The sequence below is a fragment of the Pogoniulus pusillus genome, chromosome 30 (genome assembly GCF_015220805.1).
Source record: "Pogoniulus pusillus isolate bPogPus1 chromosome 30, bPogPus1.pri, whole genome shotgun sequence".
In the NCBI taxonomy this organism is placed as follows: domain Eukaryota; kingdom Metazoa; phylum Chordata; class Aves; order Piciformes; family Lybiidae; genus Pogoniulus; species Pogoniulus pusillus.
In genome coordinates, this window is record NC_087293.1 from 14,098,468 (window position 1) to 14,126,439 (window position 27,972).

Here is a 27,972-nt window from a genome sequence, read left to right on the forward strand (position 1 = left end):
CCATAGGCAAGGACACTTCCCACTAGAACAGGTCACTCAAGGCCTCATCCAACCTGGCCTTGAACACCTCCAGGGAGGTTGTGGAGCACAGAAGCACCCAATGTGATCTTTGATCACATTGGGTGCTTCTGTGCTCCACAACTTCCCTGGGCAACCTGTGTCATAGGCAGGGACACCTCCCACTAGAACAGGTCACTCAAGGCCTCATCCAACCTGGCCTTGAACACCTCCAGGGAGGGAGCAGCCATAATCTCCCTAGCCAGGAGCAACATCCATTGCCTCTCCTTCTATCCCAGGGCACAAGTGAGCAGAGGCTGTCCCTGTCCCTTCCATCTTGATCCCCAGCCCTCAGACATTTATTAGATGCCCTATCAGTTTTCTCTTCTCCAGACTAAGAAGCCTCAGGGTTCTCAGCCTTTCATCACAAGATGGTGGTGGCTTCAGCCATCAGACTGGGAATAACAAAGGAACACCAGAGTCACATCTGTAAATAGCTTAGAAGGAAGTACACTATTACCACCATTTTCACTTGTGATGCAGGAGGGCAGGTGTCATCTCCAGCAATCATAGACTCAACCAGTTTCAAAGAGACCTCCAAGATCATCCACTGCAACCTGGCACCCAGCCCTGGCCAATCAACCAGACCATGGCACTAAGTGCCTCATCCAGACTTGGCTTCAACACCTCCAGGCATGGCCACTCCACCACCTCCCTGGGCAGCCCATTCCAATGCCAATCACTCTCTCTGACAACAACTTCCTCCTAACATCCAGCCTAGACCTTCCCCAACACAACCTGACACTGTGTCCCCTTCTTCTGTTGCTGGCTGCCTGGCAGCAGAGCCCAACCCCACCTGCCTACAGCCTCCCTGCAGGCAGCTGCAGACAGCAATGAGCTCTGCCCTGAGCCTCCTCTTCTCCAGGATGCACACCCCCAGCTCCCTCAGCCTCTCCTCACAGGGCTCTGCTCCAGGCCCCTCACCAGCTTCGTCACCCTTCTCTGGACACATTTCAGTACTACATTGACAGGGAATGAAAGTTTCAGCAGTACACTACAGGCATGACAATGATGCTTTCTACTCTGCACCAGGCTCCTGTGGAAGATAACAGACCCAGTCTCCTCCATCAGCAGGATCCCAGCATGACCTGTTCCTCCAAGCATCAGTTAAAAGTGCAATCTACCTTCTGACTCTCTACCCCTACGAGTGGTTACTCTCATACATATGGTTCATGCAGTCTCACAATCAGCAAAGCCCAGCTCATTAATCCTTTGGTTTATACTCATTCACCTACTTCAGGAAGCAATTTCAAACAGATAAAACTCTTTGCTTGTTCATTGAAGGGTTTTTTAATGTGAAGAGATATGGAAGCTTCTCATTAACCACACGTGAGTGCAGAACTACATTAAAATCAGCTGAATCTTCAGCAGTTTCTAAGCTGTTCACACTTCCCTTAAAATAAAAACATAGCTCATGTCTTTAACAGAGATGATCCAATAAAGTTGATGTCAGATATCAGGTATTACAGATGCATCCCTCAGCTGCAGCTGAAAGCTGGCAAGATTGATCTCCTTTTGCCCAACGTCTCGAGCCTCACAGGAAAACAAACAGGTCACCCCAGGACTTGACAAGCAAAGCTTCATCCATTGGTCTGATTCAAAACACAACATTAGGATGACTGCAGCATATGAGTCCCATTTATGCACCAGGAAACAAGGATGGGGGGGAAAAAAAAAGGTGATGCAAAGTCTTCTTAAATAGTCATTCAAAAATATAAAGCAAGCAAACAGAAGCTTGATGATGCCGAATCCAGAAACAGTCCCGGGCAGTGCTTGGGTATCACTAAAGATTTAAGGACTACTGGGGATTCTGTGGCCAGCCACAAACTGTCTCATAAGAGGTGATGGCAGTGTTCTCTGCTGCAGAGGTGAGTGAGCAGACTGCCACTGCCCATCAGAGGTGTGTTTTATCAGTTTAAAAACCAAATAAAAAGAGACCAAGGGTGAGCAGAGTCAGGCAGCCGAGCGCCGGCGGATCACAAACACCCCGCGCTGCAGCTGGCCCAGATAGATTCTCATCTTGGTGCTGTCACTGGTTTTCCTCACCCAGATCTGCAGGAAACAAACAAACAGAAAGGGGCAGGGAGATTAGAGGGAGTTTGCCCTTTTTCTCCCCAAGCAGTACACGGACACCTCCTAGGAGGTGTTCAAGGCTCGGTTGGATGAGTGACCTGTTTTAGTGGGAGGTGTCCCTGCCTATGGTGGGGGGCTGGAACTGGCTGAGCTTTGAGGAAGAAGTTCTTCACAGAGAGAGTGATTTCCCATTGGAATGGGCTGCCCAGGGAGGTGGTGGAGGCACCGTCCCTGGGGGTCTTCAAGAAAAGACTGGATGAGGCACTTAGTGCCATGGTCTAGTTGATTGGTTAGGGCTGGGTGATAGGTTGGACTGGATGATCTTGGAGGTCTCTTCCAACCTGGTTGATTCTATGATTCTATGATTCCAACCTAAACCATTCTATGATAAATTAAGTGCAGGTATCCTTATTGCCCTCTCTCAACATTTCTGTCACACAAGGTGCACAGATTCAGCTTCATCCCTCCTCCTTCCCCACGTGAGCTGAACTGAAGGCTTTTAACTTTACCCCCTTAACTTCCTGCTCCAAACCCTCATCAAGAAAAATGACTCTTCCCAAGCATCATCAGGAAAGCAAGTTTCCTTCTGCTACAGCTTGCAGCAGAACTCTCTGGCATTAAGAGTTCCCTAATCAAGAATAAGTCTCTCTAGATCCACAGATAATAAAATTATCTGTCCTGGGATTTGCCCAGACAAGTAACTATTAGTCAAATGAAAAGCTTATTCTGATTTTGTTCAGTGAAGCATTGCTCACAATCTATTAAATAAACTGTAGCTGAAGATAAAAGGGCCTCTTTTGGAAACACCTGCCTGGCAGAGCTCACAAAACCTGCTGATACACAGCATGTTTCAAAGGACAAATTGCTGCCATGGGGGCAGCCACTCACTGCTTGTATAAAATAAAGGGAGCTGGGTAAGAATTTCAGAGCCAGATACCTGCACTGGAAAAATCAAATCTCAGCAGAACTCCTCTGCATTTTATCATCCTAATGCATTTAAGTACATTTGAATCAGTGCATGGGAAGTAAGAGTTAGGCAGCTCTTAGTACTGCAGGATTTTTAGGACTCATGTCTAGTACTTCCTGCTCCAAAGGGCTATAAAGTTAGTGTTGGGTGTGCAATGTAGCCCAAACTTTTTTATTAGGTACCACAACAGCTAATAAGCCTGGCAAGGTAGAATCATAGAATCAGCTGGGGTTGGAAGAGACCACAGGGATCATCTAGTTCCAACCCCCCTGCCATGGGCAGGGACACCCTACCCTAGAGCAGGCTGACCACAGCCTCAGCCAGCCTGGCCTTAAACACCTCCAGCCATGGGGCCTCAACCCCCTCCCTGGGCAACCCAGTCCAGCCTCTAACCACTCTCATGCTGAACAGCTTCCTCCTTATGTCCCATCTGAATATCCTTACCTCCAGCTTTGCTCCATTCCCCCCAGTCCTGTCACTCCCTGAGAGCCTAAAAAGTCCCTCCCCAGCCTTTTTGTAGCCCACTTCAGATCCTGGTGGATTAACTCTAATGTTCTAATTATTCACTGATGTTAGTAGCAGGAGCCCTCCATATAAAATACATTTTTGTCTGCATTTTTACTCTTTTACTCTTTAAGGTCCCTTCCAAGCCAAACCATTCTATGATTGAAACCTTGGTCTGCCTTCTAGCTTCTAAATCCAAGCAGGAACCAATGTGAGCTCATAGACTGGTAACCAAGTATGCTGGGATCTGAGATGTGCTTGCACTCAGAATGCTGAAATGAGAAGGTGTTCTTTGAATCATTTATCTCTTGTGGCTTTCTGCTGTTGCAGTGAACCATCGTGTGGCAAACAAGTGCCATGCCTCCTCCCTACCTCTCAGAAAAACCTCCCCAAGCCCAGAACTGAACCTACTGTCTCACTTTAAAGTGGAATTCAAGCAATGACAGTCAGTAGATTGCACTTCCTTCAAAGAAGCAGCTTCCAAAAGATTGAGTTTTCATGTAAGTTAAGAGCAGTAACGGCAAGGACGTTAGCAGCATTGTGTTTTTAATGCATCCATTAAGACACTCCCAGTGCTTGATCTAAATAACCAACTGTGGAGTGTAGCACCTGGTACTGCAAGGGGAACAGTTGTGGCAGGCAGCAGATCCCATATGCAACTCATTTTGTTGCAAAGAAAATATTTCCCCTTAGCTGCCAAAACAAAGCTACTGGATTGGCTGATGGCAAAAGAAGTCCATCCAAGTCTGGCATTTCTTTACTTCAAGTGTCTGGAAATCTTGCAAGCAGAGAGCTGCTCCCTTTGCCCAACTGATGCACTGCTCCAGCACTAAGGTTCTTTGGGCAGCAAGATTCACATTCATTTTTAGCACCACCTCTTCTCTAAGCCTTCATCATTAGCCACAAGGAAACTATGACTGAAACGACCCTCCTGCCCCATGCCTCTGGCTGGTGATGCCAGCTCACCTCACAGGTTAGCAGGAGGAATTGTCTCTCCCCTTAGAACAACTAAATTTGGTGCCAAAACACTTCCTCTTCTGAATTCCAGCTGGCATTTTTAATCCTGCATTAATAACAACTGCATGTTCTGGAAACAATAGCAATGGTACTTAAGGATGCAGTGCCAACAAGATGCAACATGTCAGTTCTCCCCCTCCTCCCTGCCTGCCAAACTGCTGCTTGCAAAATGCAGGAGATGTTCAGACACAGCAAGCCTCTTCCCAGCTCACTTCTGTCTCAAGGACAAATCTTTCAACTCAGTTTTATGCTGGCTTCAGCTTCTCTAGACACCAGACAGCTACCTCCTTTCTGACAGCAACACTGATTTCCTCCCAGTCTCTCCTAGGCACTCACCCCCCTGCCTATGCTGCCCCACAGCTTTCCCCACTCCCAAGACAGAAGAAAACAGCTCCCTACCTCGTTGGCACCCACAGAACTGATCACACAGCTGATCTTAGTGTTCTCCTTAGACTCCAGGTAAATAGCCTGGCTCTTGTGGTACCTGCAAAATCATCAACAAGGAACACATGAAGTCATTAGCTGTGCAAAGGCTGAGGAAAGAAACAGTGATGAGACTGACACAATTAGCATTCTGCAAGTATTTGGACAGAGTAAATATGAAGTCCATCTTCTTTCTTTCCACACCACTTTCCCCATCTTCTGCCAGCACAGCAGGTGGTCTGATTCTACACAAACACACTTTGCATTTAAATGATGCCTCAGAACGCAGGAAGCTCTCTCAATTCAGACACAATTCTGCAAGAAGATCACTGAAAATAGATTGCACAACTGAAAGAGCCACAGGACAGGCAAATACTAGTCCAGGTCTGGGCTGCCCAGTTCAAGGAGGACAGGGAACTGCTTGAGAGGGCACAGCAAAAGGTTGTGAAGGTGATTAGGGAAGCAGAGTATCTCTCTTCTGGAGAAAGGCTGAGGGACTTGGACTTTTTAGCCTGGAAAAGGAGCAGAGGGAGACCTTATGAATACTTAAAAGGGTGGATATCAGGAGGCTGGGTTCAGTCTTTTTTCAGTGGTGTCCAGGGACAGGACAAGAGGTGATGGACACAAACTAGAACATAGGAAGGTCCATGTAACCACGAGGAGGAACTTCTTTACTTTGAGGGTGGCTGAGCACTGGAACAGGATGCCCAGAAAGGTGGTGGAGTCTCCATCCCTGGAGTCATTCAAAAGCCATCTGGACACAATCCTGTGCAACCTGCTGTAGGTGAACCTGCTCCAGAAGGAGGGTTGGACTAGACGATCTCAGTTCTGGAGCTCCCAACAAGAGAAGGACAAACTGTTAGAGCAAGTCCATCTTTGTGGCCCTCCTCTGCTCAGAGGGCTGTAGCAGCTCTGCTATGTGGACAGGCTACAAGAATTGGGGCTCTGCAGCCTGGAGAAGAGAAGGCTTTGAGGCTTATAGTAGTCTTTCAGTATCTGAAGGGGGCCAACAGGAAGGCCAGGGTGGGACTACTGACAAGGTCTTGAAATGACAGAATGAGGAGGAATGGGTTTAAAGTGGCAGAGGGGAGATTGAAAGTGGATGTTAGGAAGAAGTTTTTGGCAGTGAGGGTGGTGAGACACTGGCACAGGTTGAGGGTGGTGAGACACTGCCACAGGTTGCCCAGGGAGGTTGTGGAGCACAGAATCACCCAATGTGATCAAAGATCACATTGGGTGATTCTGTGCTCCACAACCTCCCTGAAGGCGTTCAAGGCCAGGCTGGATGAAGCCTTGAGTGACCTGTTCTAGTGGAAGGTGTCCCTGCCTATGGCAAGGGAGATGGAACTGGATGATCTTTGAGGTCTCTTCTAACCTAAACCATCTTATGACTCCAGAGGTCCTTTCCAAGCCCTGCCACTCTGTGATTGTGCCAATAACCCTGTGTTGCAGGAGTTAAATTGCTCTTTTACATTTCAGGCACAGGATGGACTTTAGAAGGCAACTCCCTACTATGCCTGACACAAACCCACAAGTCACCCACCAAGTCATTAACTGCACCACTACCACGAGTGATTTCTACTCAATCACTGCAGTCTGGGTATTATTTAACAAGAGACCTCAAGTTTCTAACCTGTGAGAACGTCCAGAATGGCAGGCAGTGGGCAGCTGGTTGCACAGGAAGCTAAATACATCTGCCCTAAGGAGGCCATGCCAAAGCATATCCTTTATTCCCCCCTTTTTAAGATCACAGCCATGCTTTATGCTTTCCTTAGTGCCTTTTGGCTAGAACAGGGTAACAACTCCAAAATCCATGCCCCTGATTTGCTGGATTTCATGGCCTTGCCTTCTTTGCAGACCATGCTCCTGATGAGTGCTGCAAAGTGTGCCAGGCACAACTCCCCAGTTTCTGCTGCTTCTGCCTGGGAGAGGTCCAAAGGCAGAACTAATGACACTGAAGCAGGTGATTTGTGGGTAAATAATCTCTGCCAAGAGAGCACCAGGAGGCTTTATAGCTACAGAAGCATAACTTTGTCTCCACCTTTACCCTCATCATGATGTGTTTCATGTTTAACTGAGCAATCCAAGTCACAGAATGACTGCACAGAGATTCCTCCAGTACCTACTCAGTATGCAGCTCCCTGCAGTCTGATTGGCTGACAGCCACTTGTCAAAATGCATAGATTTGCATAATCTTTACAGTTATGTCTGCAGTAACCACACTGTAAACATGGAAGACTTCCAAGAGTTTATTTCACAACCTCTTCCTACTGGCTCCTGCACCCTGAATTTTCACACTGTTTGCCAGTACCAGGGATGATAGTGGCAGCTTCCAGCCTTCCACAATACTAATTACCCATGGGCTTGGCAAGGTAGGGGAAAAAAAAACCCAGAATCAAATTCTGCAACCTCTAGACACTTGTGTCTAACCATTCTCTCTTCAGCATTTTAACAGAAAGGTATCCTGAGGAGGCCACAAAGATGATCTGAGAGCTGCAGAAGCTTCCCTATAGGGACAAGCTGAGAGAGCTAGGGCTGTTCAGTCTAAAGTAGGTTCCAGGGAGACCTTACAGAAGGCTTCTGGTACATGAAAGGGATCTACAAGAAAGCTGGGGAGAGCCTTTTTACAAGGGCTTGTAGTGATAGGATGAGAGGGAATAGACTGAAGCTGCAAGAGGGCGGATTTAGACTAGAGATTAGTCATGGTGAGGGTGGTGAGACACTGGAACAGGTTTGCCCAGAGAGACTGTGGATGTCCCCTCCTTGGAGGTGTTCAAAGCCAGGCTGGACAAGGTCTTGAGCCACTTAGAGGTGTTCAAAGCCAGGTTGGACAAGGCTCTGAGCAACCTGTGCTAGTGAAAGTTGTCCTTGCCATAGCAGAGGGTTGTAACTAGACAACCCTTAAGGTCCCTTCCAAGTCAAACTATTCTATGCCTACGATGGCAGTGCAATAGTTGCAATGCTCTGAGTCAGCAATCTGTTTGCTAAGCCCATTAATGACCATTACCTGATAAAGAAACATTATAAACCACTCTAAAAAACAGATCTCAAAGACATCTCCTAGTCCAGCAGTGTCCTACCATGCAATGCTGTGACTGCTCACACAAAGAGAATGAATGACCTCGATACAACCAGCGCACAAGCTCCCAAGTGCAGGAAACACCACTGCAAATGACAGCTCTCCAGCAGGACCTGTGCCTGCACAGGGAATGAAGTAACTCTCCCAACTCAAAGCTGTTTCAGCCAGATTTTGATTATCAGTGAATTTCAAAGCTAAAGACACACACAAAGCAGGCTTCAGCCCCTGGATTCCACATCCCCCAGTAAACCTGTGATAGAGATGCAGAGAAAAGGCCAGGTAACAAGTTGGTTCAGCACTTTTCCCTCCAAGGGTTGTCTCAGCTGTCTGACACTCCACACACACAGACACAAGTGAGCTGAAGGCACAGCAGCCTGCTACATCTCAGTTACAAGCTCATGTCTCAGCCTTTTGCTGAGTTTATACACCCACAGGGAAAGAGAGGAGCAGAACTGAGCAAAACACTTCAGATGAAAAACGCAATGAATCCAGGCTGGCATTCAAGGGAAAGAAGAGTGCCAAACAAGTCTGGCTCCTGCAGTAGGTAAAACACACAAGAGGAATGAGGCAAGAAGAAATAATCCCACTTTCTGCTACCAAGTATTCTGTTGAAAGGCCAAGATTTTTCAGCTGCATCTCCAGCAGAAGACTGAAAGAAATGCCTCTGCATTGCTGTATGCAGACAAAGCCAAAAGCAGATAGTTCCTGTACAGCAAACTGTATTTTAGGGTCTTACTGGGGGGGGATGGAACTGACTGCAGAAAAAACAATCCATCTGAAACTCCCCAGACAAAAAGGATGACTGTTTGCCAAGTGTCTCTGCAAGATCTCAGGGAGTCCATTACTAGCCTGAAATATTCACTGCTTCACAGAACGTCCTGGAAGGGACCTCCAAAGCTCACCCAGTCCACCCCCCTACCAGAGCAGGAGCACCTAGACAAGATCATACAGGAATGTGTCCAGGCAGGTTATGAGTATCTCCAGAGAGGGAGACTTCCTCACCCTCTAGATCCTGTTCCAGTGCTCCGCCACCCTTTCAGGGGAAAAAAATCCTCCTCATGTTTACATGGAACTTCCTCTGCCTCAGCTTCCACCACTGCCCTTTTCCTGTTATCAGGCATCACCCAGCAGAGCCTGGCTCCAGCCTCCTGCCACTCACCTTTACATATAAACACTGATGAGGTCACCTCTCAGGCTTCTCTTCTCCCAGCAGCACAGCCCCAGCTCCATCAGCCTCTCCTCATAACAGAGCTGTTCCATTCCCTTCTTCATCTCTGTGGCTCTGTGCTGGACTCTCTCAAGCAGTTCTATGTCCCTCTTGAACTGGGGGGCCCAGAACTGGACACAGTACTCCAGATGCAGCCTCACCAGGGCAGAGCAGAGGGACAGGAGAACCTCTCTCAACCTACTAACCACACTCCCTGAGATTCTGATGAGACTCTCTATTCTGAGATCAAGTTCCTTTGTGGCTGCTGCCAGGAGACAAAAAGTCACTCTTGAGCTGCCAGACTTATTATTTCTGGTGCAAGCCAGCAGCTATGGCTTTAATACACCTTCTCTCTCACCATCAAGACTGACTTCATGATTTTAAGTTACCAACTACATTGCACAGTTTCTGATTGCTAGCAATCAAAGAAAATACATCAAAGCAGGATTATTACAGCCCCAAACAAGTAAATCAGTGACAACAACAAAAGAAACAAGACAGCAAGGACAACAGCTGAGATTCCTGACAGTGAGACCCCACTTTGCATGACAATTCAATTCAGCAAGATCAAAATACCTCTTGGGTTTTTTCATGTCCCATCTAGATGCCTCTCAAAGAGGTATTGTGCTGTTGAGAGATTCATCTGGGCTCACAGAAGCTCTCCCAGGTTTAAATGTGGTGGGAGCTTTACTGACAGCTGAGTCCAGATTCCATCTATTCTTTTTTTCCAACTCATTCAGCACTTTACTCCACATACTTAAACACTCTGAAGAGGAGTTTATTCATCCAAATATATCCTAGAGGATAGCTGCTTTACACCCAGAAAAGTATGAAAGTGGGAGGGGGAGGGAGGGGAAAGAACTTGTTTGTGCAATGACAAAGCAGCCTGTTCTGTTCATGCCTGCTTTATGCTTCACAGAAGTTTAAGCTCCAGGCAGCAGCTTTTATCAGAGCTCTATACACTGAAACCTCCCTGTCAGGAGACTTAGCAGAAGGAAAAATTGACCAGCTGAACAAGATGGCTGTTGGGTAGAAAAACAAGCCTCATGCCTGTCATTTGCTGTGATAAAATGCCAAGCTCACTTGCTGTTTTGAGCCACCAGGACACCAAAAAGCAGGCTACAAACAAGCATATGACTCTTCAACTGCTTTCTGCTGGAGGAGTACCAGATTGCCCCCTTGATTATCCAGTTTTGCATGTCTCACAGCTTCAGTTTAAGACCCACTAAGATTTCTCTGCAAAATGTAATATTTCCTTGTGTTGTGAGGCTTGCACAGCAATGTGCTCATAAAACTGAACACAGCTAAATCCAATCAGCCCTTCTGAAGTTGCTTTTTCCCCGTGTGGATTTGATCTTTAAAGGTTATTTGGATTTATTAGAAACATTTTTCATTCTGCTCAGCCAGCTCACAGCATTTCTTCTGCCACCTTGTGGAAGGTTAGAACCACTGCTGATGTTCAGAGGGCTGGAGCAGCTGCGCTGAGGATGGGATATCAGAGTTGGGGCTCTGCAGCCTGGAAAGGGCTTCAAGGAGACCTTGTAGTAGTCTTCCAGTATCTGAAGTGGGCTACAGGAGGGACTATTGACAATGTCTGGTAATGACAGGAGGAGGAATAGGTTTGAACTGGCAGAAGGGATATTTAAAATGGATGTTAGGAAGTTCTTGGCATTGAGGGTGGTGAGACACTGACACAGGTTGCCCAGGGAGGTTGTGGAGCACAGAAGCACCCAAAGATCACATTGGGTGATTCTGTGCTCCACAACCTCCCTGGAGGTGTTCAAGGCCAGGCTGGATGAGGCCTTGAGCAACCTGTTCTAGTGGGAGGTGTCCCTGCCTATGGCAGAGGGTTGGAACTGGATGAACTTTGAGGTCTTTTCCAACCTAAAGCATTCTATGACTGGTCTCCAAAACTGAACACCAGGACTGCAAGCTCTGCCCCATCACTGTGCCTGCAGTCACAGGAGTGTCTCTATCACGCAGCTGAGCAGCTTCACAGCTCTGTTACATTGCATCTCGTGGAGGCTTTCTGACTCACCACTGGGTTTGAGAAAAAATGTTTCCCAAGTGCATCACTGAGTCCAAGGAAAAGATTTAGATTTGGTTTTATTCAAAGCTTTCAACCATTCCTGGAAACCTGTGAGGCCTCAGCACTCCAGCACTCTCATTTCTGCTTTATCCAAGCTGCAACGATCAGCCCTTGCAGCAAGCAGCCAACCTCTGCCCAAAAACATCTTCTCCTCAAAGTTGTTTTTCCTCTTTTTTTATCCAAGCAAGATCTGTCTGCAGTCTTTGCCCCCTCACTACATAACACTCAGAGTGATTAAACCAGGAATTGAGCAGGGCTTACCATCTCTTATCATAGTAGAGTTTCCCATCTTCTATCCGGGCTTCAAACCGCTGTGCTGGAGACTCTGCTGGCGTGGCTGGGAGGTGTTCAGGAGAGGAGGGAGAGGCTGAGGACAGAGAAAGACTGTGTTTAAAGACCAACCACCTGTCCACCACACATCTGAGCACAACACTGCAGCTGATGAGGTCATGTTAAGCAGGAACACCAAGCAGAGACAGTTACAAACTCCCATTCCCATCAGAAAAGCGTTGGTATCTATTGGGATATATGATTCAGTCTCTGCTCTGAATATACCAATTATGATATTCACTGGCATGGAACATTTCAGGGTTGGACTAAATGGTCTCTAAAGGTCCCTTTCAACCTAAAGCATTGATTTATCTGAAAAACGTTGATAGGTAGATGAGAGACAGCATGTTCTGATTTGAATCTACAGCAGTTAAATACTCAGAATTACTTAGGGACCTGAGGAGGCTTTAGAGGTGAGCCCAAGCCAACCTCATCAAGTTCAGCAAAGCCAACTGTAAGGTCTCACACCTGGGTTGGGGCAGGCCAATGAGATGTTTGAGAGCAGTCTCGAGAAGGCCTTGGGGGTGTCAGTTGATGCCAAACTCCCCAGGAGCCAGCACTGGTCACTGGCAGCCCAGCAGGCAGCTGTGTGCTGGCTGCAGCCGAAGCAGGGAGAGCAACAGCACAGGGAGAGGATCTTGTCCCCCTGCTCTGCTAAGGCCTCACCTGCAGCACTGCCTCCAGTGCTGGTGTCCTCAGCATAAGGAGGACAAGGAATTGCTGGAGAGGGTCTAGAGGAGAGCCAGGAAGATGAGCAGAGGACTGGAGCATCTGCCCTATGGTGGCAGGCTGAGAGAGTTGGGGCTGTTCAGCCTGGAGAAGAGAAGGCTCTGGGGAGACCTTAGGATGGCTTTCCAATACCTAAAAGGGGGCTATAAGAAGGCCAGGAAAGGAGTTTTTGCAAGGACTTGTAGTGACAGGATGAGAGGGAATGGACTAAAGCTGCAAGAGAGCAGATTTAGACCAGAGAATAGGAAGAAATTCTTTCCAAGCAGGATGGTGAGACACTGGAACAGGTTGTCCAGGGAGGTCCGGGATGCCCCCTCCCTGGAGATGTTCGAGGCCAGGCTGGATGAGGCCTTGAGCAACCTGGGCTGGTGGAAGGTGTCCCTGCCCATGGCAAGGGGTTTGAAACTGGATGATCTTTATGGTGCCATCCAATCCAAACCATTCCATGAATTTGCCAAAGTTAGAATCACTCTGTCTTGAAATAAAGCATAGAGACACCCAGAAAGCTGAAGGCATTAACCTGTAGAGCTCTCAATCCCTCCACCTACCTGACAAGCAGGCAAACTGCCCAGATGTAGCTGAATAAAATGGAAAACCCCCTCCTGATACAGACTGCTCCACATCCAAATGCTTCAGCCACCAAAGATGCACATCCCTCCCTCCCTCCTCACCCCTGACAAACTTCAGCACAGATGAGGAGACTTCACACAGCACCCATTTGCCACAGCAGCTACACAAAGAGCAGCAATTACACAGTCAAAACAATTACAAAGGCAAATTACACAGGCAGCAATTAGACAGGCAGTCTACAGCATAATTCTCTGTTCAAAACAGCATGACTGTGAGCAGGTTCCAATGCAACTCTTAACTCACCTGGTCTCTTGGGTGATTTAAGCTGCATGGGAAAAAGAGCAAAGAGGTGTTAGAGATGTGACACGAGTCACAGAAGTCTGCAGTAGTTAATTCCAGGTAGTTTTACTTCCCATACTCCAAATGCTGCTTGTTTCAAACGTGCTGTTAAGTGGCATAACATGCAACCACAACAGCATGCTAGAAACAGCCAGTGGTGTGGATAATCAGTGTGATACAACAGGCCTACAATCTGAACTTCAGGGCATTCTCTGAACCCACTGAAATCAAATCCAAACCCAGCTAATACTGGCTTGGGACAGGATCCAACATCTCTGAGGTTACATGAAAATACAGGAGATAAATCACCAGAAACACCTCAACAGCTGCCACTAAATGTTCTGCTACCATCCTCAAATCCTCACAGACCACAGCCTAAACCAAAAGCAGCCTTGAGATGTCTCAGAGAAACATGTTAACATCTGCTCAGCCATGCGGAGGAAGAACTCCTCAAGATAGCTCATCACTTGCTGCAGACAAAAGGTAACATTTTTAGCTGACAGTCATTTTAATTAGGTTAATTAAAGCTGTTAAAATAAAAGGGAGGAGATACCACCTTGCCAAGGCTTTTCTTGTGTTACTTCAGAAAGCCTACCGGTGTGAAGTAGTCATACACCTCAAAAGGGAACATAAAGCAGAGCTCTGTTCTCTTCAGGGGCAGCTTGAAAGCTAAGAAATAACCCAAGCAGCAGTTCCTACCTTATTCAGCGTTCTCAGGTCCTCCATTATTTGCTCATCAGTCAACAAGTAATTTAGCTGAGGTATCCAGAATTAAGGCTCACATAAGGTCTTGACAAGCAAGGCTAAAACTTAAAGGTCAGTGACATTTCACTTGACTAAGAGTATGCCAAGAAGGCCTCTGCAAAGTTGCATAAGACTGGAGTAAGAGTCACACTCCAGCTTCTTTTGTCATGTGAATTAATACAATTCCCTCCCCACACAGCTTCATATTTAGCAGCAAATAGCGTGCAGATTCATTTTGGCTTGCTCAGACACAGCCATAAATGAAAAAGCTGTAGTGCACTGACATTTACTTCATGCAAGCATCAAGCACCAGAGTTTTTAGGGGGCTTCATCTTGCATTTCTGCAGATGAACAATCAGGGAGATGAAACACAATAGATTCGCTTCGGATTCTGTATGGTGAGGCCAAATCCCACCCAAACCTAGACAAAAAAACCTCAGTAAGGCAGGAACAAAGAGATACAAATTGGGGAATGCCCCACAAAAATCAACTCAAAAAAAAGGGGCAGCAGAAAATAAAGCCAGAGGCACAAAACATTCTTGTGTGGATGAGGATAAATAAGAGGCTGCTGTTCACCTGAGAACAACCCCCAAATGTCAGGATGCAGAAGTCTGTGCACTACAGACTTGTTTGAGCTCTGCTGTCATTGTGTGTGGTTTCACAGTCACATTTTCCTGCTTCACTGCTGTCTACAACTACCTGAAGGGAGGCTGTAGCCAGGTGGGGTTGGGCTCTGCTGCCAGGCAACCAGCAACAGAACAAGGGGACACAGCCTCAAGCTGTGGCAGGGGAGGTCTAGGCTGGATGTTAGGAGGAAGTTGTTGTCAGAGAGAGTGATTGGCATTGGAATGGGCTGCCCAGAGAGGTGGTGGAGTCATCATCCCTGTAGGTGTTGAAGCCAAGCCTGGCTGGGGCACTTAGTGCCATGGTCTGGTTGATTGGCCAGGGCTGGGTGCTAGGGTGGCCTGGATGAGCTTGGAGGTCTCTTCTAATCTAACTGATTCTATGATTCCCTTTTCTACTGCTCTTCTGTCACTTCCACACAAGAAAAAATTAAGTCCACAGAAGGAAAACAATACCCAGACAAAGCAATGGAGCCTCCCTCCAGCTTTAATCCACAGTGCTCCTTTAAAGCAGCTGTTAAACCAGAAGTGTTCCAAGTATTAAAGTTAACAATTGCTAGGCTGCATTTTAAGGATTTTGGTTGATGGACTTTAATCCTCTCCCCAGTGAGGAAAGGTAGAGAGCTTCATACTCTGGCTGCTGTCTCATGCTCAATTAGTAGGTCATGCTCACTATGGAACTCAATTATTTGGGATGAGATAGGGGCACTAATAAACAGATTTCTTTTCTTTCCTGAAAGACTGAAGAGAATCTGCAATCAGAAAGAGGTTAATTAAAACTGGAGATGCCTGTGCCCATCCTGCACGAACTCCACAAGTTCAAGGTTTGATGTTGCCCTCGAAGTGTGAGTCACTCAGAAGCACAAAAGAGAAGTTTTGTTAATCTGATTTAAGCCATGCAAGTTTGGAATCTGCCAGGAAGCCTCTGCAAAGCAAATGCTATTGCCTGCCTCTCCAGGTGAGTTTAATACACAAACAGACAAAGTGCCTCTCACCAAGGAGGAGCTGAAAGCATTAATTCCAGAGGCCAAGGAGTATTTCACGTCTAAGAAACACAGCAAGGCACAAGTGGAGGATTCCACAGACATGTTTTCTTCTCATGATCCATTAAAAAGGAGACAGATTTTAATCCTTTTTAATTATTCTTGTTATTCCAAGAAGAAATCTACCACTCCTTGCCTTTGCTGTGCATCTCTCTGGATAAGAGACCTCAAGCCATTATCAGGAATGGAAAAACCTAGTTTGAGGAGACAAATATGATCTTTCCAGCAGATGTTTTGTCACATCTTGAAATGAGAACAGCTTTGGCTCCTGTAAAAACCATTCACTATTTATGGAATCAGTTACCTCAGTATTTAGAGTTCTTTCCTTTCTGGAAAAAAAATAAATACCTGAAGAATTCAAAATACTCTGACTACAAAACCAAGTTCTCACAATGTTTCTTATGCTGCTGAGGGATCCCCAAAGTCTGCTTGTGCTCTCTTAGTCTGTCACACTAGAGGTGACAAATTGTGCTTCAGTGTTTCCTGGATCAGAATCTGATCCCAGCAACTCCTCTCATTTTCCTGCCTGCAGAAACCAGGACAGAAGCAGGTAGCACACAGACTTCAAACACAACAGCTCTGCAATGCCTCTCTGAAAGGATATCAGGGGCAGGTTTCCTCCTCTTGTCTGGGATAGGAACTGGATCGTTTGGTCGCCGCCTCAGTTTCCTTGTCATAATGGGTTTCACTTCCATGGAATCTGTAAAGGAACAGAGTTGGAGAGCTGGTAAGGCCAGAAGGAAAAGAAGGGAGAAGCAGCAGCTTTCTATACAAGGCACAAAGGAAATAACCTTTCCTCTTTCATACAGAAAATTGGATTTTTAGGGTGATAGCTCCCAGCCTCCAAGCTGCAAGTCCTCTTTCATAGCAAGCCACTGTTCAGTAACAGCACTGCGATGCCATGGTTACAGCTCTCCTTGGCTGGAAGTGGCACGGTTGGTCTGGGGGCATTTTACATCTGCTTCAGGCACAAAGAAGCAGCACAACAATGCTAGAAGGACTTGGGACAAGTTATCTCTCATGCTAATGCCTTCTGCTTTTGAACAGATCATGCAAAAGGCAAAGTTTATGGAGTTCTTTGCTAACAAAACTTGCATGTAAAAACATCAGCTGCAAATCTGCCCCTCTACTCTGCTCTGGTGAGACCCCACCTGGAGTACTGCATCTAGTTCTGGAGCCCCTATTACAAGATAGGTGTGGAGATGCTGGAGTGTGTCCAGAGCAGGGCCAGGAGGATGCTCAGGGGGCTGCAGCAGCTCTGCTGTGAGCACAGACTGAAAGAGTTGGGGCTGTGCAGCCTGCAGAAGAGGAGGCTCCCAGGTGACCTTCTTGTGGCCTTCCACGATCTGGAGGGGGCTACAAAAAAATCTGTGGAGAGACTTTTCAGGCTCTCAGGAAGTGACAGGACTAGGAGGAATGGAGCAAAGCTGGAGGTGGGGAGATTCAGACTGGCTGTGAGGAGGAAGTTCTTCAGCATGACAGTGGTCATGGGTTGCCCAGGGAGGTGGTTGAGGCCCTATGGCTGGAGGTGTTTCAGGCCAGGCTGGCTGAGGCTGTGGGCAGCCTGCTCTAGGGTAGGGTGTCCCTGCCCATGACAGGGAGGGTAGAACTAGATGATCCTTGTGGTCTCTTCCAACCCTGATTCTACAATGTCAATCAGTCTCTTTCTTGTCCTCAAGCTGGAAAAAGAGCTTTGTCAGAGGAACTGCCCCCAGGATGGACACTATTCTGCTGGAGTAATTTTAAACACAAATAGTATCCAAATTCAGATTATCTAAAAAGGTTTCAAATGATAATTAATGAAATGAACCTAACTGATAAGGCACAGAGCAGCAGCTGACAGGAAATAAATGGTAACACATGCACTGGGTTAAAAAGCAAACAAGAATCTGTTTCAAATTGAAACAAGGCTCAGGGATGAGTAATTATCTGAAATTTGTTTGTCCAAATGCCTACAGGTACCTTACTCAAACTCTCACAAATCATATCTTCATCTTAATTGATGAAGATATCTTGAAGAGGCAACTAAGACCACACCTGCAATGCTAAACACATCAACCCACCTCTCCTTCTACGAGCTGGGAATTATCTGCTCGTTTTTAGGTATCCCTGCACCACATCGCAAGCAGCACTTAAGTCTACAAAGCCTCTTTGGCTCCCTCTAGATGCGAAGACCAGGAGCAGTGACAAACGTTCAAATAGGCAGCAAATGATTCTTTCCCTTATCTCAAGGGTGAACAGGGATGATTGTGTTGCACATCAAGGGAACAAATGCTGTGATAAAAGCTTTAAAATATAAAAATATAAATGGAAGTGCCAGCCACTGAGTGTGTGCCAAAGGAAAGCTTATCTCTAGGATTCCAAGCTGAATTTGAAGAACACTGAACATAAACAGCTCTGAGGACACAGAAAACATAACTTACTGTGTGAAATAGAAGCTGCTCTCCCCATTTATCAGGAGTGAAGAAGGGTTTGAAAGAGTCACTCAAGGCAAGATGCAGCCAAGTGGAGAAGCCTTTTTCTCCCCATCTCCTTTCTTTTTAATTGTTCTGACTCACCTGTGAGTAATTCAGGTCCTGAATTTGCTTATAAACTGCTTCCTCCATTAAAAGACCACCAATTTGTGTTCTGCTTCTCTTTAAAGCCTTCACACTAGCTGTACAAACCAGCATTGCCCTCTTTACAGTTAATTTTTTTCCTAGGCAGCAGCAGAATGGATGAGAAATGACAGGTGCCTGTTGTGGGTTTACCTCCTGTTAACTCCATGGTCAGCTTTTCATTCTCAATCATCTTCTTTTTCTCTTCCAACTCCGCAATCAGATTTTCCTTCAGCTCAATTTTCTTATCCTCAAACTCTTTTGCTGCTGCCTTCTTTTCCTTGACATAGTTTTTTTCCACCTGATCTGTCTAAAGCAAACCAAAAGCAGGTAGTGGTGAAGAAAGGAGTGACTCCAGTTCATGATAGCACAACAACTTCTTTCAATTGCTGTATTGATTAACTCTTCAGTTCAAAACTGCAGCCAGTTCTAACGATTAGCAATATCCATAACCACCAGAAAATGCAGTGCTGCACTGGCAAAACAATTCATTGCTTTGAGAAAAACCACTGTCAATGTTGTACAACATACCAAGCCTCTAGCAGGGAATGCTTCAGATCTGTAAGGAGCACTGTGATTTATCAGAACCTGGTTTTAAAACCAGCCAGGGACACAGCCAACATGCAACAGCCTAAGAATGAATGTTTCATTTAATTCTACTTTCATGACAAAGTCCAGAAGTTGCTTGGAGTAATAACCCATCACAGGCTCATCTCAGCTACATTTCAAGTATAATACTGCTGGAAGAAGAATTTCTTTCAGCCTTCTGGGAAACCAAACACAAATGCCAGCTGATGAAACACAAGGTTTAGACTTCTTCCATCTAGTTAATATATAATTTGATAAATTAAGAGTACTTACTTCCAACTGGAGGAACAGCTCTGCAAGACAAGAAAGACTTCATTTATTGTCTTTAAAGGATGCACAAAATGACCTCCCCAACATTTGAACTCACTGAAGTATTGCAGCCAAGAAAAGCAGTGAACCAAACAGCACATGTACTCATTCAAACTCTAATTTCACTTCAGTTTCATGCTGAAAATAGAGTAATTATGGGAAAACTCCAGGAAAATACACTAATTAGAGCCCTCTACAGACTGTCAAGTAGATTTGCAAAGCTTACACAGCAGTGTTTCATACTATTCACTTTAGCTACTATTTCCAGCAGCATTAAGCATGTAGAATCATAGAATCAACCAGGTTGGAAGAGACCTCCAAGATCATCCAGTCCAACCTATCCCCCAGCCCTATCCAGTCAACTAGACCATGGCACTAAGTCTTTTCTTGAAGACCTCCACCACCTCCCTGGGCAGCCCATCTTTCTTTTAGTTTAACTGCAAACATAGAACTGTCAGGGTTGGAAGGGACCTCAAAGATCATCTAGTTCCAACCTCCCTGCCATGGGCAGGGACACTAATTACAATCAATTATTACCACAAACTTCCCAAAGAGGAGACTGAAAACATGTGGCTGAATGTATGGCTGGCAAAAATTCAGCTGAAGTCAACTTCATGAACTTCAGCAGCAACTGGTTCAGAGAGAATTCTGCAGCTGTTAGAAGATGCAGCTCAGCTCACCTGTGTCTGATTTCAGGCTGTTTATGCCTGAGAAAACAAGCAAGGGAATTGTTAACTGAAGGTTAAGTTCTAACACATGGCAATGATTAAGCCAAGTCAGACCTGTGGATAAGGCAAGTGGATTTCTAGATGTGAAGCAGCTCTGCCACTGATGTTTGACCAAGTCCTAACAAGCTGCAATTCAGTAAGGCAAGACCCTCCTTGTGCTTCCTGGAGGATATACTACCCAAAATAAAGTTTTACTCAAGGAGTTGGCAAGAAAAGAAGCACCTCAAGGCACCTGCTCAGTCCTCAAATCACCACATTTCACCAGCACATTAGGCTTTGGCAGTATCTAAACACTAGAACCTTGTGTCAAGGTTTTACAGCCTCCAGTTTGCTTTAGAGAAGCCTGCAGCAGCCAACACTGCACTAGTGTGCTTTCTAGTTTAGAAAGCCCAACAAAAACAGTAAAGATGATAAAACAGCCCTGAGGAGATGGATTTGGGGGTGCTGGTGGATGAGAAGCTCACCATGAGCTGTCAGGGAGCTCCTGCAGTCCAGAGAGCAACCAGAGCCTGGGCTGCAGCAAGACAAGTGTGGGCAGCAGGTCGAGGGAAGTGATCCTCCCCCTCTGCTCTGCACTAGTGAGACCCTGCTTGGAGTACAGCATCCAGTTCTGGAGCCCCTGGTACAAGAGAGCTATGGATGTGCTGGATGGTGTCCAGAGAAAGGCCACAAGGATGATCAGAGGGCTGGAGCTGCCCTGCTATAAGGAGAGACTGAGGGAGTTGGTGCTGTTCAGTCTGGACAGGTGAAGCCTCCCAGGTGACCTTATTGTGACCTGTCAGTATCTTAAGGAGGCCTACAAGAAAGCTGGGGAGGGATGGTTTAGGATATCAGGTAGTGATAGGACTGGGGGGAATGGAACAGAGCTGGAAATGGGTGGATCCAGACTGGATGTTAGGAAGAAGTTCTTCAACATGAGGGGGTGAGAGCCTGGAAGGGGTTGCCCAGGTTGGTGGTGGAAGCCTCATCCCTGGAGGTGTTTAAGGCCAGGCTGGATGAGGCTGTGGCCAGCCTGATCTAGTGTGAGGTGTCTCTCCACAGGATTGGAATTAGATGATCCTTGTGATCCCTTCCAACCCTGACTGACCCCGGTTTGGGTTGGAAGGGACTTTAAAGATCATCTAGCCCAAACCCAACCCCACTACAGGCAGAGACACCTCCCACTAGCCCAGGATGCTCAAGGTCTCCTCCTGTTTGCAAAGGGCTCTATCAATTAAGTATGAAAGCAGTATTCAAAGACAGGTAAATCTGAACTTGCTTTATGATCTCTGAACCCTCTAAAAACCAAGCCAACCAAAACTCAACACAGGAAGGAGCAGGCAGGTGGATTTTCTTTATCTCGCTTATCATAAAACTCAAAAGTTATCACAACCTGCCCTCCTGTGGAAGAAATCCACTGCTGCAGCACTGGTCTCTGCCAGCCAGAAACACAAGTCTGCAATTAATTGTACTAAAACAACTCAATATTGCCAGAATGTAGCTTGAGTGAGCATGAAATTGGTTTCAGAAGAAAAGATTTACAAGTAGTTCAACTCATTTAAATTCCTCAAGCAAAATTAAGATGAGAGGAAATGGCCTCAAGTTACATCAGGGGAGGTTTAGGTTGGAGATTCAAGGAAACTTCTTTGCTGATAGGACTCTCAAACACTAAACCAGGCTTCCCAGGGTAGTGACTGAATCTCCAACCTTGGAGGGGTTTAAAAGCCATAGAAATGTGATGCTCAGGGTCATGGTTTAGGAACAGACATGGCAGAGTTAGATAATGATTGGACTCAATCTTCAAGAGCTTTTCCAATGGAAACAATTCTGTAGTTTTGAATCCTTTACCATCCCAAGCACTCTTAGAAAGACACGATCTGTCCTACTGAAAGGTTGGAGCTCAGCAGCCACCACACAACTGCCTCTGCCCTCCTGTTCCATTCCTCAGAGTATTGGCCCAGGCATTAAAGGACTCATCAACCTTTCCTAGAGGAAAACCAGCTACACCTGCTATTCCCACAGAACAGCTTCTGCAAAAGAGCCTGCATCAGTATCTGAGGTAACTGACTGGAAAGAGAACAGAGAAGAGGGAGAGCAAGCAAAGGGAGCTGATTTCTCAGCCATTTCCCTGCAGTAACACATCAAGAGCTACCCAGGAGGGCTGAGAGCAAAGCACTTCAAAACTTGACTTGGGTCTTCACTCCTGAAACAGAGCAGAACACAGAGGACAGGGGCAGCCCTTTCAACATCAGAGAGAACAGCTTCACTGCCAACCCTTTGAATGCATCCTTCTGGGGCACAAATCAAGTCTTTAGGAAAGCACAGAGCCCTAACTTTCCATTCCTCCACACAGAAAGGAACTGTGAACCTGAGGACTTCAGAGAGGCTGCACAAACCCAGGTAGGAGAACGCAGAGGGCATTTACTTGTGCTGTTTCACACAAATGGAAGCTACAACTTTATTGCTATTTAGAATCACAGAGTTTTAGGCTGGAAAGGGATCTCAAAGCTCATCCAGTTCCAACCCCCTGCCATAGGCAGGAACACCTCTCACTAGGAACAGGTTGCTCAAGGCCTCATCCAACCTGGCCTTGAACATCACCAGGGAGGTTGTGGAGGCACAGAAGCACCCAATGTGATCAAAGATCAAAGATCACATTGGGTGCTTCTGTGCTCCACAACCTCTCTGGGCAACCCATGCCAGCATCTCACCACCCTCACTGCAAACAACTTCTTCCATCAAGCTAGATGCAATCATGCTTTGTGCACTCTCAGAACACCTACACTATACCCTCAGAGGCAGAAACTCCCCTTGGCTCCAGCAAGTTCCTTTGAGGAAAAGGACAGAATCATGATTGGTTTCCCTTCAGGTGTTGTAAAAGCCATAAACTGAAGCTGCATGCACTGCTGACACTGGCCAGGCCACACCTTGAGTGCTGTGTCCAGTTCTGGGCTCCTCCATTGCAGAGAGATGTTGAAGTGCTGGAAGGTGTCCACAGGAGGGCGACAAAGCTGCTGAGGGGCCTGGAGCAGAGCCCTGTGAGGAGAGGCTTAGGGAGCTGGGGGTGTGCAGCCTGCAGCAGAGGAGGCTCAGGGCAGAGCTCATTGCTGGCTACAGCTACCTGAAGGGAGGCTGTAGCCAGGTGGGGTTGGGCTCTGCTGCCAGGCACCCAGCAACAGAACAAGGGGATACAGCCTGAATCTGTGCCAGGGGAGGTCTAGGCTGGATGTGAGGAGGAAGTTGTTGACAGAGAGAGTGATTGGCATTGGAATGGGCTGCCCAGGGAGGTGGTGGAGTCGCCGTGCCTGGAGGTGTTGAAGCCAAGCCTGGCTGGGGCACTTAGTGCCATGGTCTGGTTGATTGGCCAGGGCTGGGTGCTAGGTTGGGCTGGCTGAGCTTGGAGCTCTCTTTCAAGCTGGATGATTCTATGATCCCAGAAAGACATTTCAGCCTACCTGCATTCCGGATCCTTTCTTTGTACTGCTGGTCCAACTTCTTCATTCTTTTCTGATATTCCTGGAGAGTACCTGAGTGAAATAAATTGTGGATTCCCACAGGAATTAGGTTGGAGGTTTTTAACCCCCCTCAAGTATTAAAACTTCTCAAGGAGCTACAAACCACTTGAAACACACATACTAATAGCTGAAATCAGAAAACTACAGCTCTAGTCTGACTGCTTTGATAAGCACATTCCCTGTTTTTTCCCCCAGAAAGCAGAATTCTTCTTTTAAGAAATGCTTTAGAGCAGAGAGGATCAACTCCAAGTGTTGAAAGGGGAAAAGGATGGGAAGTGGCTGACTTTTTTCAGGCAGCAGCATGACTGAGAGGCATTATTCAGTGAAGGATGCTTATTCAATCTTTCAAACCCCTCATCCCTTTTCAAGTGATGAAAATAGTTGAGGGAAAAAACAGAAAAGCTACCTCCTTCAGAGCTCACCTTCCTGCAGTTGTTGTAGTTGCCTCTTAAGAGATGCCAGTTTGTCCTGATACATTCTGCAAAGACAGAGAGGATGAGAAGTGACTTTAAAAACCAAGCAGGTACAGCTTACTTTGGACTGCCCAGGGAGGTGGTGCAGTCACCATCCCTGGAGGTGTTCAATAAAAGCCTGCATGAGGCACTTAGTGCCATGGTCTAGTTGACTGGACAGAGCTGGGGGATAGGATGGAGTGGATGAGCTTGGAGGTCTCTTCCAACCTGGCTGATTCTATGTTCCAACATGTCATGTTATAACAGCTGCCTAGTTATAAGCCAGCAGTGTGCTCAGGTAGCCAAGAAGGCCAAAAGCAGCCTGGCCTGGATCAGCAATAGTGTGGCCAGCAGGAGTAGAGGAGTGATTGTCTCCCTGTACTCAGCACAGGTGAGGTTGCACCTTGAGTACTGGGTTCAGTTTTGGGCCCCTCATTCCAAGAAAGACATTGAGGGGCTAGATCATGTCCAGAGAAGGGCAAGAACAGTGAAGGGTCTGGAAAACAAATCTGGTGAGGAGCAGCTGAGGGAACTGGGGTGGCTGAGTTTGGAGGAGGCTGAGAGGAGACCTTGCTCTCTACAACTCCCAGTAAGGAGGCTGGAGCACACAGAGGGTTGGTCTCAACTCCCTAGTGACAAGTGATAGGACAAGAGGAAACAGTCTCGAGTTGCAGGGGGGTTGGAACTAGATGAACCTTGAGGTCCCTTCCAGCCCTGACAATTCATGGTTTATGCTGGAAGGGACCTCAAAGCTCAGTCAGTTCCAATCTCCTGCAATAGGCAGGGACACCTCCCACTAGAACAAGTTACTCAAGGCCTCATCCAACCTGGCCTTGAACAACTCCTGGGAGGTAGCATCCACAACCTCCCTGGGCAATCTGTGCCAGTGTCTCACCACCCTCATTGTAAACTATCAGAGGAGAGAACAAATACAAACCTATGGAGTCATTAGCTACTACATTGGACCAGGCACCTAAAAACCCCAATCTTGGCCCAAAATGGTATGCAGAAAAAAACCTCCAAAGCAACAAATCAACAGAATGTCCCCTTCCTTTGGATTGGAATGGGTTACTCACTGTTCTTTCATTTCCACAAAGTCCTCTTCCTCATGTTTGGCCAGGTCAGTTTCACTGGCATCCTCAGTGTCTGAATAAAGTGAAGAGAAAAATAAAACCTATTTTAAAAAGCCCAAAGTAGGAAACTATTTAAAAGCAAAGGAACAAAAAACCCAAAATCCCCATACTTGAAGCAATTTAACCTCAAACAAATGAGCAGGTAGGCTTGTGGAGAGATGAATTTGGAAGTGAAATGAATCACCTCATCTATTTCCTGCACCTTCACTTGTGTCAATCCTCTGGTAGGGTTGCAATGAAGCTTGCATCAAGTCTAAACAACTTCAGTTTAAAATAGCCTGGCAATTTCTTCCCAGTTGAAGACCAAAGGTTCTACATTAACATATACAAAGGTGAGACAGACACAGCCCAAAGACTCTGAATTGTTTTTCCCAGGCTTCTCTTTATAGTTTCACTCATGACACAATATAGGGAAGACAGTGACTGAAACAACTCTGATTCTGCATCTTGTCTTGGATAAAAACACTCTGACTAGATTCTGCCAAGGTTAACCACAAAGGCCTTGATAAGGATAAAGCCATTTGCTGTGACTTGAACTTCACTTCTCAGCTACACAGCCCACAGAAGTGCTTCAACATTTAAACAGCACAAAGGCCAGCATGAGCATACAATTAGCCTAACAAATTAGCTGATAGTTCTCTCCTATGATTTTTTCAGGTGTTTTAAAGCCATGGATAGCTAAGAATTAGTTACCTTTCCTCCCCAAGGAGACATCAGTGGCTCCATGCTGGAGCTGTGGCAAGCAAGGTACAGCAGAAAAGACACTTTACTACGTTCCCTCATGTGGGCTGGGGGTCACTTAACCTAAACCTCCCTCAGATTTCTCTTCAGCTCTGAACAAATACTTCAAGCTTACACATTCTAACACACCATTTCAGACGTTTAGGTGACCATAAAGGACTTCCACGCTGAACTTACTGAGAGCAGCCACAGTGAGTCCTTCCCTCTCCTCCTCTGTAAGGACCTATAGGTTTGGCTCTGGCACCCCTTTCAGGAACAAACCAAAGCTGATGGAGGACTCTGGCTGGAGGACTCCAGCAGCAGGCATTTTCAAAGGGTTACTCTTTATCTCTCTTTAATGTTATGCATTCTACACCCCAGGATAGCCTGGGTTTTACTTCCACTTCCTTTTCTTCACTGCTCCCCCAGATCACCTATAAAATGCCTCTTTCCTCTAACACCCTCTTGCACTCCCTTGCTTCATTCCATGCTTCTCCTACTTCAACTGCTTCCTTCCCCCTCTACAGCACAGAAATATAACCAAGCTTCATACACCTGATTTCTCCACTACATTTATCCAGCTGCCCCACACATTCAATCCCATTCCCTCCGTGTTCTCCCCTTCTTCACCTGCGAAACCACTTCCAACACCACTTCAACTCCATCATCTTCGCTTTACCACTCTTCAGCGGGCAGCTCCAACAGGCTAACAGGCCCTTGTTTTACTCCGCGTCTTCCTGCTGCTCCAGATCACTTCTCCACCAAACCCGACCCAAATTTCTTACCCCCAAACACTCTCCTCGCCCCTCTCAGAGCTCCAGTCTGGCGCAGCTCCCTTGTTCAACTCGCTATCCTCCACGAAAGCACCTCCCCTAAGTCCCAAACACTCTCACATCTCCACCCTCCCCTAGTCCTCACTTTCCCGCAGCCTCCCAGGGTACCGAAGCTCCCTCCCAGGGTACCGAAGCTCCCTCCCAGGGTACCGAAGCTCCCTCCCAGGGTACCGAAGCTCCCTCCCAGGGTACCGAAGCTCCCTCCCAGGGTACCGAAGCTCCCTCCCAGGGTACCGAAGCTCCCTCCCAGGGTACCGAAGCTCCCTCCCAGGGTACCGAAGCTCCCTCCCAGGGTACCGAAGCTCCCTCCCAGGGTACCGAAGCTCCCCCCCAGGGTACCGAAGCTCCCCCCCAGGGTACCGAAGCTCCCTCCCAGGGTACCGAAGCTCCCCCACAGGGTACCGAAGCTCCCTCCCAGGGTACCGAAGCACCCGCCCCGGCCCAGCTCACCGCTCTACTAACCCTCATCGGAGTCGCGGGCCCGAGCGCTCCGCTCGCCGTCCTCCTCCTCGGCGCTCTCCAGTTCCTCTTCCTCATAGTAATCGGGGCCGGGGGGCATGGCAGCGGCGGGCGCCCCGGGCGGGGCGGGGGCCGGCGGCGTGGCAGACACCAGCCCGGCCGCGCTCATAGCGACGGGACGCAGCCGCCGCGGGCCCGCGCCTCCGCCCGGCGCTCGGCAACGGCGCCACGACCCGAGCGGCCGCTTCCGCTTCCGGCTGCCGCCCGGCGAACCCACGGGCACCTAAGCGGGGGCCTCAGGGCGGCTGAACCGCAGGTTCGAATCCCGGCGGCGCTCGCCGCGGGCAGCCTCCGCCAGGGCTTTATTCTTCTGGGCGTCTTTTTGGTGGGGTTTTTTATCCGGTTGTATGGGGTATTTTTTGGGGGGTGGGGCTTAGGATGGAGCTGTTTGGCCAGCAGGATTGTCTGCAGGGAAACCTCTTTATGGTGGGATGCAGACACTCAGTGGTGCCACTGCTCCACTAGTCCTGACCTTATGACGGTGAGAAGGGGCTTGTGATGATGCTTACGGCCGTTCTTTGCAATTGCACTTAGTGCCATGGTCTGGTTGATTGGATAGGGCTGGGTGCTAGGTTAGATGAGCTTGGAAGTCTCTTCCAACCTGGTTGATTCTATGATTTTTCAATACAGAAATTACTTCCCTGTTCCTCCATACTCTAATCAAAGTACCTTCACCCAGGTGAAGTGGTAGCTTTGTGCCAGTTAACTGCAGCTATCATAGAACAAGTGTTCAGACCTCACATCTGCCAGGTCCAGGTTAGCTTCCTGACACGACACAAGGACCAAGGTACAGATCCTGCAGTGA

General features: G+C 47.3%; 1 protein-coding gene across 1 annotated transcript; it reads right to left on the minus strand.

Moving 5' to 3' along the window:
• Positions 1–1,323: 1,323 nt before the first annotated feature.
• On the minus strand, positions 1,324–27,430 carry SUDS3 (SDS3 homolog, SIN3A corepressor complex component). Its single transcript, XM_064168389.1, has 12 exons — positions 27,111–27,430; positions 25,039–25,108; positions 23,933–23,988; positions 23,451–23,522; positions 19,253–19,272; positions 18,545–18,701; positions 16,399–16,494; positions 14,084–14,145; positions 13,349–13,370; positions 11,678–11,783; positions 5,018–5,102; positions 1,324–2,109 (listed from the first exon to the last, which is right to left on the minus strand). Exons 1-12 carry the CDS (start codon positions 27,274–27,276, stop codon positions 2,011–2,013), a joined length of 1,011 nt encoding a protein of 336 aa, XP_064024459.1. The 5' UTR covers positions 27,277–27,430; the 3' UTR covers positions 1,324–2,010.
• Between the last annotated feature and the right edge of the window lie 542 nt (positions 27,431–27,972).

Coding starts and splice junctions, on each gene's coding strand:
- SUDS3 (XM_064168389.1), bottom strand. CDS start 27,276: ATGAGCGCGGCCGGGCTGGTGTCTGCCACGCCGCCGGCCCCCGCCCCG. Junction 19,273..23,450: donor AGAAAGGATCCGGAATGCAG/GTAGGCTGAAAT, acceptor CTTGTCTTGCAG/AGCTGTTCCTCCAGTTGGAA. Junction 5,103..11,677: donor CTCTACTATGATAAGAGATG/GTAAGCCCTGCT, acceptor ATGATTTTGCAG/GTACCACAAGAGCCAGGCTA.